This window comes from Geotrypetes seraphini, chromosome 1 (genome assembly GCF_902459505.1).
Source record: "Geotrypetes seraphini chromosome 1, aGeoSer1.1, whole genome shotgun sequence".
NCBI classification, from domain to species: domain Eukaryota; kingdom Metazoa; phylum Chordata; class Amphibia; order Gymnophiona; family Dermophiidae; genus Geotrypetes; species Geotrypetes seraphini.
The window spans coordinates 209,829,886-209,845,321 of record NC_047084.1 but is presented as its reverse complement, the minus strand read 5'-3'; the positions used below and the strand labels follow the sequence as shown (position 1 = coordinate 209,845,321).

The 15,436-nt window shown below is 42.8% G+C and overlaps 1 protein-coding gene across 4 annotated transcripts in view; it reads right to left on the bottom strand.

Moving 5' to 3' along the window:
• Positions 1-15,436, bottom strand: part of LOC117360706 — a 205,139-nt gene that overhangs the window by 178,742 nt on the left and 10,961 nt on the right. For all 4 annotated transcript variants that reach the window (XM_033944957.1, XM_033944948.1, XM_033944971.1 and 1 more), the window contains one exon: positions 4,830-4,941. In XM_033944957.1, coding sequence (XP_033800848.1) covers positions 4,830-4,941 — 112 coding nt within the window. The remainder of the gene's footprint in view (positions 1-4,829; positions 4,942-15,436) is intronic.

Here is a 15,436-nt window from a genome sequence, read left to right as displayed (position 1 = left end):
CCTTCCGGTGCAGACCCGAAGACTCCAAGATCTCACCAACCCACCACCGGCAGAGTTTAGCATGTTCCGCAGAAGAGAGGTGGGTCTCCTGCAAAAATGCTATATCCACCTTTTGTCGATTCAATGCACTAAGAATTTTTTGGCGTTTAACAGGAGATGTGATACCATGGACATTCCAGGAAATAAACTTAATTACCATGAGTAGGAAAAGCTAAGAGAAAAAGAAAAATAGCTGAATAGACTACCGGGGGAACCGTCCCAGCCAGCGGCTCCTTCCCAGAGCAAAAAGTCATCCATAGTCCAAAAAAAAACACAAACACAGCCAAACACCAATACCCCGGGTCACACAACCACCTCCAGTCACACCCAAACACACCCTTCCAAACATTCCACACATACATACCCCCCTCCCCAGCCCAACCCCCAACCACTCAGCAGCCCTCCCCCCCCCCAACAACCTCCCAAACTCCCATCCCCAAATTTTCATGCACAGATCTGGGAGAAACCCAGATACCAATCACGCTGAAAAGCCCTCCCGAGCCCACCCCCCAACTTCCATAGAAACTAAACACAAACCCACGAAGAAGAAGTACTGGAAATTAGCCTAAAGACATATCTCAACAAATAAACAAGAATGCATAATTACTGCGGAGGAACAGGCAGTTATGCGGGGAAACATTCCCAATATAAGCCGCAAAAAAAGACAACATATCAATAAATAAAACAAAATAAATCCCCCTTATGTTGAGAGAAACCAAACGAGAGCTATGTCAAAAGCAGATGGAGGCACCATGGCAGAAAAGCACGCCATCTCCCACAGAGGAACAGCGCCCTATAATCCAATACACAGTCAAACAAGAACAGCAGGAACAAATCCAAAGGGCTGGAGTCCTCGGACATGGGTCAGGCAGAGAACCTGGCAGCAGCCCCCTAATCTCCAGCACCACCGCCCCACCGTCAGTCCATGGCAAAGTCCAAGGCAGCTTGCTAGCAGCATCAAAACAGCAAGAGATCCAGCCCAGTACAGTCCAGAAACCAGAAACCAGGAAACAGAGGACGATCAGGGGCTAGGCGCCGCTCCCGCCAGACGATGCACATAAGCCAAGGCATCAGCCGCAGAGTCAAAAAAGTGAGAGCGACCTTCATGTTGAACTTTGAGGCGTGCAGGATAGAGAAGCGCGAACTGGATACGCCGCTCATGGAGTTGACGGCAAACAGCGGCATATTCCTTTCTCCGGGCAGCCAATTGAACCGAGAAGTCCTGGAAGCACAAAATCTTCTGATTTTCATAGGTGAGGGGGCCTTTCGCCCGAATAGCCCGCAGGATCTCCACCTTGTGGGCATAATTCAACACCTTGAAGATTACCACTCTCGGACGGGTAGCATCTTGGCGGCGAACTCCCAGACGGTGCGCTCTCTCAATCCGCAGGGGCCCCGCAGTCGAAGGAAGCTGAAGAGACTGCACCAGCCAGGATTCCAAAAAGGAGTGCAGCTGCCCATCCAACACCGATTCGGGAACGCCCACAAGTCGCAAATTGCTGCGCCTGGAGCGATTCTCCAGATCCTCCACCTTAAGTTCCAGCTGGCGAATTTTGGAGTCCGCCGCTGTCTGAGCCTCCCTAGACTGCCCGGCCGAGTCCTCCAAATCAGACACCCTTTGTTGAAAAGATCCAAACTCCGCTCTAATATGGCTCACAGAAGCATCCAAGCCATCCAGTTTGTCGGAGAGCTTTTGAAGCTGAGAGGTAAGGGTGTCCTGTATCGCTGCTCTCACCTCCGTGATAACATCCGCCACCCACTCAGATCGTGGAGAAGAGGGAGACACGAGGGCAGGCTCCGCCATCTTGGGATCTGCTGCCCGAGGCTTCTCCCGCTCCTTGCGGGTCACTTTTGCAGCCATAGCGCCCCAAACCGAGCGCAAAACGCTGCCGGGACTTCCCCTCCGAAACCGGAAGTCGGGGAGAGCAGCCCGCGCCGATAGCAACGCCGGCCGAGATAAGAAAAAGCAAGCGGGCCCGGGAGCTCTTCTCGCGCACGTCGGCTCACCGAGACGGCATCACGTGATCTCTGGTTTAATCTGTTTAAAAGAAGGAATATGTAACAGCATTTTATTGGCAGATCTTAATGGCCAAGGAGGACAATATATTCTCTAATTGGCAATTACTGGTTGTTAAAGTCAATTATGTTCTAACTAAACAATTAAGAGCTCATTTTACAAAGCCACAGTAGCAATTTCCCCGCGGTAAATGCCTTGAAGCCCATTCAGTTCCTATGGGCTTCGGTGCATTTGCCGTGGGAGAATTGATTCTGCAGTTTTGTAAAAGAGGCCCTAAGTTAAATATCTGGCTGGTGGGAGTAAGCTAACCAAAGGGGCACAGTGATGCTAAGATATAAATTATATCATAATGACTGAGTAAATTGAAGGGGGGCAGTGCTATATGTTACAGGGAACATTCAGTTAAACTGAATAAATATTCTACAGGAAACAGATTACAGTGAGGAAATTGTATGGATACATAGAAATTCCATGTGTGAAGGGAAAGAGAATAGTGTTGGGAGTATTCTACCATCTTCCTTGCTGGAATGGACAGATGAAATGTTAGCAAAAAATCAGGGAAGCCAACAAATTTGGCAACACTATAATAATGAATTATTTTAATTAACCCAATATTGACTGGATAAGTATCATCTTAGGAAATTGCTAGGGAAATAAGGTTTTTAGAAGAAATGAATGACTACTTCAAGGAGCATCTGATTCAAGAACCAACAGCAGGAGAAGTTATTTTAGAACTAGTCCATAATGGAATGCAGGACTTGGTGTGAGAGGTATAGGTGTTGGAACCATTTGACATTAGTGATCATAAAATGATCAAATTTGAGTTAATAACTAGAGTGTAATTGATTCCATTTGCCTTTAATTTTTAAAAAGACAACTATGATAAAATTAAGAAAATTATCTAAAAGGAGAAGCTGAAAAGGTTCACGAGTATAAATCAGTCATGGATGTTAAAAATACATACTAGAAGCCCAGCCCAGATGTATTCTATGGGGCTCAATCAAAAATTTAAAATGCCCAAAAACCATCATGTCAGCACTTTACGAATGTCTGACCAATGGGCTGCAGACAGAGGCGGGAGCAGTAGCTATAAAGAAACTGCCTTAGCAACCTTCAGTCATGCTTTTCCTTGCAGCTGGTTAAGCTTTCTTAGGAATGTGTGACCAATGGGCTTCAGGGTAGGCAGGTGTAATAGCTGCAGAGACAAAAATCCCCCGTTTGACCCTTCCAAATGATTTTTGCCAAACTCCAGACCTGGCTAAATCGCTTTCTCACATCTGAAAACTGTAGATTCACCCCATTTCATCAAAATCCTTAGAGCCAACATCTCATTCAGAGGCATACATACATACAAACATTGCTCCATTTATATAATAGGATTTGCAGTGTTTTGTATTACTTCATACTATGCCTATGGATTTACATCACACCACTCTTAGTAATAGCTCAAGGCAAATTACATTTTCCTGCCCCTAGAAAATGTGCTATTTAAGTTTTGTACCTGAGACAATGGAATACTAAGTGACTTGTCCAAGATCTTGAGGAGCATCAGTGGGATTTCAACCCTGGCTTCCCTGATCAGTTTGCTATGCTAACCATTAGGTAAAGCTAATATCTAATATTTGATAGCTCAGCAGCAAACTAAGGCTAGCAGATCTGAAGCCTGGTGGCCATTTTGGCAATCACCACGGGCCTCATCTGGAGCGGTCTCCTTGAGGCAGCCGTTCAGGATGGCGGTTGGAGCGCGGGCAATGTGACGGGGGGAGGATTGCATGAAGGAGACCATCGCAGAGGAGGAGACGAGGGCATCCTGGGTCTATAAACCAAGCCTCTTCCCTAAAGAAGTCCTTTCTTTGGGAACGTCATCATTCCTCCAAATCTTACTTGCTCCACTTCATCACCGAAGCTGAAACAGTGGATTGAAAATAATGTTTTATTTTTTTCCAGTCTATGAATAATTTTTAATCTTATTCATTGTTTTGCCACTTGTTTTTGTTTTGTTCTATTTCTATCATTTAAAATTCACCAGAATTCTTTTGTCCAACGATTCCTCCTTCTGTACTTAATTCAAAACAGTCTTGTTAGAATGTTTACTTGATTATTTTTCCTCTATCTCTACTTCTCACTTCTCTATTACTCTCTAGGTACTATAGTTAGATTGTGAACCTTCGGGACAGTAAGGGAATTTCTAAGTACCTTTCTTTCTTATAATTTTAATGTATATTTTTTGTAAACCGCTTAGAACTTAACGGATGTAGCGGTATATAAGAAATAAATTACATTACATTACATTATTTGGCAACCTACCAAAATCACTGAAAAAAATATAAATTATGGTTACTGGTATCCTCAGAATTTCTGTTACAGAACTGCTGAGCATCACTGTTTACATGGCAAACAGGAAGGTGCTATACTGAGGAACTAGGGTTAACTGAGAGCCAAGTGTTAAAGTACTTGCATATATTTCCAGAATATTGTAAATATTATATTCTATGTAATATGATGTATTTTGCTGTACACTATTTTGATTTTTTGGTACATAATTTCCTGGTGTGCATACTGTACAGTGTGTATAATACCATTAGTAAAAGAGTATAAACATATCCATTTTTGAAAAATCAAGATGTTTTACAGTTTTGAAAATGGGCATGTTTGGCACTGGATTTTTGTGCATCTTCCACAAAACATCTAAACTCGGATTTAGATGTCATATTGAAAATGGCTCTCCACAGCTCTTAATTATGCTACAATAGTAAATATTGAAAATACTGACATGGCTATTTCTAGAGAAGCTGGTCATGTTGAATAGGAGGTCTGTTTTCCCATGTGTCTGTATCATTAGATGAAATACTGCCCATTCTACTGCTGGGCTCCTTCCAATGTACCTGGAGAAAAAAAAAAAAAAAGGATGAGAAACTATTATATTCGTAAGTACAAAACACATTGTATTGTTTTACTACATGTTCTGATCCCTGTATGTCAGTTTGGGTTATGCTCATACATACAACTTGCATAACCTATTCATTATGAGTTAAGTCTGTAGACTGTGGAAAAAGTTACCTAATCTTTCAGTTCTGTTATTTTAAATCCTAAGTTCCAAGTAACAGAGACTGACCCTTATATGTATCCACACAGTGCTGCTTATGTCTAGTACTACTATATAAATGATAGTAGTTTTAGAAATAGATGAAATTCACGATCAATCCATTTGCAAGGAGAGTTTTCAATACCACTACATCCACTAAAACAGTTTGTCAGCGATATGCCAAATGTTGCAAAGGTATGGAGGCTGAATTACACATTCAGTCTCAGAGGTAGGTCCTCTAGAATGGGTTCAAAACATACTGTGAAATCAATGTAGGGAAGCATTAATTGACACTTCCCAGGTTGTGAGCATTATGTAGATAAATGATGCATTTTGGTATCCAGTGCTGTCAATCTATTATCATTTTTAAGTACTAAATCCATGATAACTGGTATTATTCTATAAATTGCTGACTATTGCCTTGGAAACTTCTAAGGTGTAGAGATGCCTCTTTAGAGTCAGGAATGGTACCAGAGGACTGGAGAAGGGTGGATGTGGTCCCTTTCCACAAAAGGAGAAGTAAGGAAGAAGTAGAGAACAACAGGCCAGTATGTCTGAACTCTGTGGTAAGTAAATTAATGAAAACACTTTTAAAACAGAGAATAGTGATATTTCTGGAATCCAGTAGATTACAGAACCTAAGGTAACATGAATTCACTAGAGGCAGGTCTTGTCAGACAAATCTGATCAATTTCTTTGACTGGGTGACCAAAAAATTGGATAGAGGGAGTGCGTTAGATGTGGTGTATTTAGATTTTAGCAAAGCCTTTGACAGTGTTCCACACAAATATCTAATAAAAATGTTTCTTCAATCTTAGAATGCTTAGATGAGTTCGCCATTTGTTTTTCTAATTTTGCAGTGTTGGTTCAGGCAATTATTCTGGCACAGTTAGATTATGCTAATTCTCTTTATGTTTGTCTAAATAAATGTAGTCTGAAAAGACTGCAACTTATTCAAAACACAGCGGCAAAATTGATATTTGGTAAGCATGCGACCCCTTTGTTTAGGGTACTTCATTGGCTTCCTATGTTTTGGAGAATTCAGTTAAAATTCACTTGAGTGATTTTTAAAATTTTATATGGGATTTTTCTCTTTTAATTCCTGTCTTTTTCAATTCCTGTTTACCTTTTCATGCAAGAAATACTCAAAAATATAAACTTGGTTATCCATCAGTTAAAAGAATCAAAACTGTATCCAATTTTTGCTAATCTTTTGTTTTCTTATCTGCAAAAATTTGGAATGAGCTTCTTCAGAGATTAGGTTACTCTCTCAATTAACAACCTTTCGAAAAATGTTTTAAAAAACTTATTTATTTCAAAAATCTCTGGTTGATTCTTCTGTCTAAAATGATTTGTAGTACCGAAATTATCTTATTCCCTAAATGAATTCAAGAAATTTTGTTAACCGAGTCGAACCCTTTTGTAAGGGATCAATCTGTATATAAAGCTAAGGATTGGATTGGAAATAAACTGATGGCTTCTTTTACAAAGTCACGCTAGCAGCTGCGCTAATGGCCCCGAAGCCCATAGAAATTTAAAAGGCTTCGGGGCTGTTGCTGTGTGGCAGCTGCTAGCGCGGCTTTGTAAAAGAGGCCATGAGTGCTTTTGGTATGGGCCCCGAAATGACAGACTGGGTCAGGAACTGGTTGAGTGGAAGGTGATACAGGGCAGTAGTCAATGGAGATTGCTCTGAGGAAAGGAATGTTACCAGTGGTGTGCCTCAAGGTTTGGTTCTTGGGCTTGTTCTTTTTAACATTTCTGTAAGCGATATTGCTGAAGGGCTGTTGGGTAAGATTTGCCTCTTTGCAGATGATACCAAAATCTGATGGTGTGAACAACATGAAGAAGGACCTAGTGAAGCTTGTAGAATGGTTTGAATTTTGGCAGCTAGAATATAATGGTAAGAAATGCAAGGTCATGCATTTGGGCTGCAAACACCCAAGGGAACAGTACAGTTTAGGGGGTGAAGAACTTTTGTGTATGAAAGAGAAGCAGGACTTGGGTGGGATAGTATGTGATGATCTTAAGGTGGCCAAACAGGTTGAAAAGGCGACGGTGAAAGCTAGAAGGATGCTAAGGTGCATAGCAAGAGGCATGGTTAGTAGGAAATGCCGCCGTATAAGACTCTGATGAGACCTCATTTAAAATATTGTGTAAAACTCTGGAGATTACACCTTCAAAAAGATATAAACAGAATGGAGTCAGTTCAGAGGAAGGCTACTACAATGGTCGGTGGTCTTCATAAGGCATATGAGGACAGACTTAAACATAGAAACATGACAGCAGGTAAAGGCCAAATGACCCATCCAGTCTGCCCATTAAAGATTCAATATGTATATTTTGGAGGAAAGGCAGGTGAGAGCTTATGGGGCCAGAAACAGAGGACAGAGAGAGAGTGATGGTGGGCAATGGTCTGAAGGGAGAGAAGTTGGACCTGGGGTGGTGTGAGGAAGATGAAAAGAGATACTTGAAGGGAGAACTGTTGGGAAGAGAAAGGGAGAAATGATGGACTGGGGGAGGGAAGCAGGCAGGCAGGGGGAGATATGGGTTGGGGGATAAAAAGGGAGAGAAGCTAGATCTGGGGATGGGAGGGAGGGAAGGAGAAATGTTAGGCTTGTGGCTAGAAGGCAGAGAGAGATGTAGCATCTCTTTTTTCCCCTCCATTTCATTGTTCAGCATCAAGGGGGGAGGGAAGAAGAAAAACAGAAAAGAGGGAGCAAAATGTTGGACTATGGGGGAGAAATAAGAGATGGACCCATGGGAGGGCAGGAGGGAAGAGAGCTGGGATAAGAAGATGCTAAGGGATGGAGAAAAAGGGACAGGGAGATATAACCTGACCAGTGGAGAGAGGGAGGGGGATTCTGAAAGTGGTGAGCCATGTGGATGAGGTCAAAAGGGAGATGACAAGATAAGTGAGAGAACAGCGAGAACACTTCTTCCTCGGTATTCACAGGGGTTAGGTGCAGAGCCGGACCGCGAAGTGTGAAAAATCACGAATAACTTCTCGGCCGACTCTGACCCACCCCCACCTCCCTCCTGTGTCCCCGGAACCTTACCTGATGGTCTAGCAGTGAAGCGGGGCAGTGAAGCCGGCAGCCATTCTGATGATGGCTCTGCACGGGGCAGGAGCGACCACCGCTAGACCACCAGGTAAGGTTCTGGGGAGGCTTGGACGGTTTAAAAATAGGCAAAAAATGAAGATAGGTTGTTTGAAAAAGGATTCGGAGGGAGAAGTGTACAGTGGTAGAAATGTGGTAATGGGGAGTAGATAGAAGGAATTAGGAGGCTGGGAAAGAAGTGAGATTGGAAATAGGAGAGCTAGGGATGAAGAGAAGATTGAGAATTGAGAGGTAGCTGAAAATTTAAAAAGAAGAAGGGTGAGAAAGAGGGCAAGTTTTGAGTGGATAGAGGCAAAAAAGAAAAGAAAAAGTTCAGAAAGCTGAAAGGGAAAAATCAATATTTTGGAGACAGGCATAAGGAGGGAATGGAACAAGAGAGAAGAGGAGAAAAAAAATGGACAGCAGACACTGGAAAGAGAATTAGTTGAAGATAGACAAAAATCAGAAAGAGAAACTGGGACCAAAATGATGGAAAAACAAAACATCCAGACAACTAGGTAGAAAAAATTGTTTTATTTTGAATTTATTAACTGGAATATGTTAGCTTTGGGATATGTGCATCACAATTATTTTTGTATTCAGTGGCGTAGTCATATACTGCTGATTTGGGGGGAAGGACTGGAGCCCATAATTAGTAGATGGGCACCAAAGTTTCTCCCTGCCTGAGTACAATTTATAAATACTTGAGTTAGTGGGGGATTCCCAAGCCCTGCCAACTGAAGACACCTTCTTCCAGTCTGGCAACCAGAAATCTCCAAGCTTTGCAGCTAATGGCAATATTCTCAAGCTACAGAACAAACAACAAAAGGAAACCCAACAAAGTCTGCAGTAAAAAATACAAGTAAAAACAAAGAAAAACTGCAGACAAACGTACAAAGATGCAGGCTAAATTTATTATAACAAATAATTGAGTGCGGTTAGCATTACCACCTTAGAACAAACCAAAGGACCCAACACGGTCCGTGTTTCGGTTAACATGCCTTCATCAGGGGTCCTAATAAATCAAAATGGAGATAATTCAGGATATGCATGAAAATGGCAATATATATATATATATATATACACACACATATATATGTGCGAGTGTATGGACATGTGAAAATGGTGTGCACAAAAACTATTGTCCTGTATAATATACATTTGTACATATGCCATAAGATGTATCTGCATGTGTGTTATATATACACATGATCCTTGCCATTTCTATTATATTTCCATGTATATCATTCAAGACCTGATATTTTAATTTGAAGACCTTTTTGTAACATTGAAGCATATTCACATGTTTTACTGCACTTTATCAGGGTTTTTGAATCATATGAATTTGTAAATTATGAGGTCATTTGATATCCCCTCTGTGTTTCATTAGTTATGCCCCTAAGTTTTATTATGTATTCATACAGATAAAGTTTATTTTTATGATCTTAATTAATGATATTTAGTTTCATGCTTTTCTTCTCTTGGATGTCCTAGGTGTTTCTTCACTTTTGATTATTCATTCATTATCCTTTTTTGGGGGCTCTTTTTCCACATTCACGCTTTACTCAGCAATGCATGTCTTATTAACTGCCCCTTCTTTGGTTCCCTTTTTTGCTTACAATTTTGATTGCCACATAAGACATTAGCCAACTCATACTTCTGACTTCTCTTACCTTACTTTTCAGTGTTTTTATTTTAATCATGCAACCTTTTTTTGTTTTCACTTTCTCAGTCGCTGGCAGGACATGTCCATTCACCATTTTTCAGCCCTCAGTTAGATACGCCCATCAACCAATCACTGTTCCCCCTGGTCATGATGCAATTGTCCATCACTCATTTAGTATATGCCCCCTGACTATTTCTAGCCACTCAACACCAATGACTCCGCCTATTTAAGTTCCTTCTTCCCGCGGCGTTCTTTTTTTGCTACGCAGAAATTTACACAGAGACCGTCCTTCGGTGATCGCTTTCGACTCACACAGGCTAAAGGTAAGGCTAATGCACCCCCTTCTTGCTGATTAGACTTAGCACCTATCTATACTATTAGAGGGGCATAATCGAAAGGAACGTCTAAGTCCATTTTCGTCTAAGTCGCAAGTCATCCAAAGTATAAAAACAGCCTAGGACACATTTTAGAAAAATAGGTCCAAAATATTTTTCTTTCGAAAATCGTCTAACTATACGTCCTGCCGATCTGATCGTCCAAGTTGCTAAATCGTCCATTTTTATACCACATTTTCGGCCAACTTTTCGTCCAAGTCAAAAACACCTAGAACAAGCCCTATTGGACGTGGTAGGGTCTGCAAAGTGATGGACTGAACACCCAGACATGGCACCTAAATAGTGGGGTACCTTACAGGGCACTATTGTGAACTTCACAAAAAGGATGCTATGTTTTTTCCTCACTACAGGTCATGGTGAGTCCCCCAAACCACCTCCAGAATCCCCTAGACCCACTTATCTACCACCCTAATAGCGCTTATGGCTGCAGGAGCCACTTATATGCCAGTAAAAAAGGGTTTTGGGGGTGTATAGGGGAGTGCACATGTATAAGTATCAATGCAGTGATTACAGGGGCTTAAGGGCATGGGTCATCTTCTCCATGAGTCCTTAACCCACCCCCAATATGGCTAATGCCGCCTCTGTGCTGGACGACTAGGCTTTCCTATGCCAGGCTGCCAGGTGATGATGGTCTGGAAGCTGAATTTTAAAGGTGTGATTACAATTTTTATGGGGTTGGGGGGTCAGTGATCACTGGGGTAGTGTGTGGGGGTCTGTATTATGTGTTTGCAGTGCTTATCTGGTGACTTTAGGTGGGTTTATGTGACTTAGACCATATTTTAAATGGTTTAAGTCACAACGTCCAAGTTCCGTCTAGGCTCTGTTGTAAAACTTTCGGTTATATATTCTGTATGACTAAGTCTAAGCCTGCCCACATCCCGCCCTCGACACTCCTCCTGAAACGCCCCGTTTAGCTCTGGTCGTTCAGCGGCATGATGAAGGCCTAGGTCATTTAGAAATATAGTACTCCCCCGATATTCGCGGAGGTTCCATTCCAGGAACCCCAGCAAATCTTGAAAAACCGCGAATACGGTTTTTCATGGGAGGAGACTGGAGAGGGCAGCAGGAGAGGCAGGAGAGAGCAGCCAGAGCTCTGGCAAGTGCAGGAATCACTCGCTGTATGCTCCAACCATCTCTTCCTGCACTAAGTCAGGCCTTACCAATGAGGAGCTGCATGTCAAAACAGCTGCTGATTGGATAAGGCCCGACTTAGTGCAGGAAGAGGCGGTCGGAGTTTACAGCGAGTGATTCCTGCACTCACCGGTGCTCCGGCTGCTCTCTTCTGCCTCTCCTTATCGGTGGTTCATGGTCGAAAAATACCGCGAATGACCGGGACTGCGAACTGCCGGTGCCCGAAGATTGGCCTCCTCTTCTTGCTGGGCCTTGAGCATCTGCGCATGCTGAAGGCCTGCGAGTTCATGCTCTCTCCGAGAGTGCCGTCATGGGAGGGGTAGGCCCGTTGCCGATCTTAAGTGCCAGGGGGCCCATTGCCGATCTTAAATTGTGTCGCGAGGGGGCGCCAATGCAGCCCAGACACTGCCGATAGTCCCAATCTGATCTTGCCGGCCTTGCACGGACTGGCAGGAAATTTCTGCGGACCGGCACTGGACGACCTGGACGGCTGTACACCCCCCCTAAGGTGTGCACCCGGGGCGGACCGCCCCCCTCGCGGTACGCCACTGTATATATATATATATATTTTATTTTATTTTTTTAATTTCTTTATTCATTTTAAAGCCATAAGAGCACAATATAATATAATCATAACTCTATAAAAGCACTTAAATACAATTACAATTATAATCTATGACAAAAAGATATCCCCCCCAATAATTATAACCAAAAACTACACTCAAATTGAGACATGTATGACCAAAGGGCATAATCACCATCACTGTAAAATTTTGTCAATGGCTCCCAAATCCTCAGAAACTTCTTATAATGTCCCCGATGTATGGCCATATTACATTCCATCTTAAAAACGTGACAGAGAGACTCCCACCAAAAGGAATAGTTCAGTCTATCCCAGTTTTTCCAGTTCCTTAGAATAAGCTGTATGGCAACCCCTGTCATAATAAAGAGAAGTTTATTATTGTGAGATGATTTGGCTTTTAGCTCTCATCATAGTGCCAAATAGCAGTGTCATATGTGCCACTGGATTGTCCATTACTTTGTTTTCCTGATCCCAAATGGATCTCCAAAATTGAAGTATCAAGGGACAATAAAATAATAAATGATCTAATGTCCCAGGTTCGAGATGACAGTGCCAACATCTATTAGACTTGGAATTATCTAATTTCTGTAACCGAACTGGGGTCCAAACTGCTTTATGTAACAAAAAACAAAAAAAATCTAGTTTGTCTCATAGATGCAGACAGGGTACATCTCATCCTCCAAGTCCAGATTCTAAATTAGGTCATAGGTGTTTCTTGCTGCTCCAAAAACTCTTAGCTTTTCTGGATCCTGAAATTGAAAACTTTTTCCTCTGTATATAACTTGTATTAACCCAGGGTAATAAAGGCCATATCTTGCTCCTAGCTCCTGTAGTTTTGTTCTCATAGCTAAAAATTGTCTACATCTGTTAACAGTTTCTTTTGCAAAGTCCGTGACAAAAAGGATCTTTGATTCTTTAAAAGTAAAATTTCTATTTTCCTTTGCAATTTTAAAAATTTTCTAAAATATGTTGGAACCTTTTACCTGGCACTCTGTGTGCCCTTTCTATCTCCAGTGGTATTTTAAATTTAATGGGGAGCATCTTTGGAATATTTTCCTCCAGAAAGGTTACCGCATCTTTCCCTTCAATCCCTTCAGCCAGGCCTAAAATTCTTAAATTTGACCTGTTCTCCATATCTACCACCTTTCTTTCTAAATCTTGGATAGACTTATGATTAGTACATTGTACCTGCTTCATTTCAAGTTTTTCAACTCGAGTGTCCAACTGTCCCACTTTGCTGTTTACCACTTCCATCTTTTGTGATAGATTTGCCAATTCCTCTTTCAATTCAGCCAGCTGATCAGTATTTGCTGTAACCATTGCTTTGATACTTCTTATATCCTCTATCAGCTCAATATATCAAGAGCATCCAAAGGTAGCATAGCCTTAGAAGGTGTAGATGGCTCAGCCTTCTGCCTTTTAGCTTTTCCTCCAGACACTTCAACCTTGTTTTGTTTGATAGATGCCATTTTTAAGTAGATTTAGGTAGAAAAGCTTCTCAGAGAACAATTCAAAATGCTTTAAAAAAATGTTCAAAGGATGCCTAGGAGCAGGAGCTCAACTGTCATCCATCCAATCAGCTGCGTCTCCAAGTTCCAGAATCATACCCTGAGTTATCTCCATTTTGATTTATTAGGACCCCTGATGAAGGCGTGTTAACCGAAACACAGACCGTGTCGGGTCCTTTAGTTTGTTCTAAGTTGGTAATATTCTCAGGCTGCCATTGCTTTCATGCATGCATGCATGAAAGCCAATTGGGGGCAGAGAGGAGGGAAGGCAGAAGCAGCAGCTCTGCAATAATGCTGCCAGCTGCAGACCTTGTGAAGTTGCAGGGGGAGGAAGTGGCCGTCAGTTGGTGAGGCTTGGGGATTTCTACCAGCTATAGCAAAGGTAACGTGACCATTTATTTTTTTAATCAAAAGGGGACATCTATTAATTGTCAATCCTGCCCCCAATCCTGCCCTAACCCCGCCCCAACCCCACCCTAGCCCCGCCTCACCCCTGCCCTAGCCCCGCCCTCAATCCCGTCCCCAATTTCTTCCATTCATTTTTCATGTACACATAATATCTTCATATTAATTCATAATGGTAACCTTAAAATTAAAAAAAACTACAAAGCAAACTATACACAGAGAAAATGTTAATTATCATTTATATTTGGGGGGGTTTCAAAGATGTCAAGGCAAATGACTTTAAAATATGCAATGTCACCTCAGTAACTATAGAAAAATAGACAAATATATTGCAAAATATAGACAGCAGAAATAAATTCTCAAAACTGACAGGTTTTGATCACTAAATTGAAAATAAAATCATTTTTTCTACCTTTGCTGTCTGGTGATTTCATGAGTCTCTGGTTGTATTTCCTTCTTACTGTGTATTCTTTCTTTCATTTTTTTTCTTTCTTTCTTTACTCAGGTCCAACAATTGTCCCTTTCTAATCCCTCCCTCCTTCCTTCCTATGTCCTTAGTGCCCCCCAGTGCCTCTACCCTGTGTCCCTAGTGCCCCCAGTGCCTCCTTCCCATGTCCATAGTGCCCCCAGTGCCTGTCCTGTGTCCTTAGTGCCCCCAGTGATTCTTGCCTTTGTCCCTCCCCCGAAGCTAGCCTGCCTGCCTGCCTCCTCAACCTCACTCCAGTGCTTGATTCACCACCCCCACCTGCAGATTCAATCCCCCCTGCGCGATTCAAACCCCTGCCCACCCGCCGGCCCGTGTACCGCCACTGCTTGCCTGTCTGCCTCCCTGCCGGGCCGATTGAAACGCTGGGCCGCCGCCACTGCTTCTTGGCTTCTTCCCAACGTCAATTTTGACATCGGAGAGGAAGTTTGGGCCAGTCAGGCAACGATTGGCTGGCCCCGAACCTCCTCTCCGACGTCAAAATTGACATCGGGAAGAACAAGAAGCAGCGGCGGCGGCCCAGGTTTTCAATCTGCGTGGCAGGGAGGGAAAGTTATCAGCCGTCCTGGTGTCCCCGCGCACAGCTTCAGGACTCTGTCCCTGAAAACGAGACATTTTTGGGTCCCGAAGCGGTGGGTCGGGACAACAGGACAGTCGGCCCGAAAACGGGACTGTCCCGTTGAAAACGGGACGTATGGTCACCTTAAGCAAAGGAGATGTTCATTTTGAGGGAGCCTAAGCTCAAAGTGGGAGGCCCAAAAAAGCAGTAATCCTTACCCTGACTGAGCAATCCTTCACAAGCGCAGCTGACAGCTGCTTCAGCATATCCGCTCTGATGAGGCTCGCCTCTGAAGAGTGTGGCAGTGACGCTTGGGCTAAGCTGGAGTGACCCACCCGGGGCCCCCGCCACAAGGAATAGATGTTTGTGACCTGTAACCTGCCAGTGGTTCCCATGCCCACTGGTGTGCTCTGGCTCTGTTCTCTTAGCTGAGTGCAAAAATAAAGTTCACCACACAAAGTTTTCA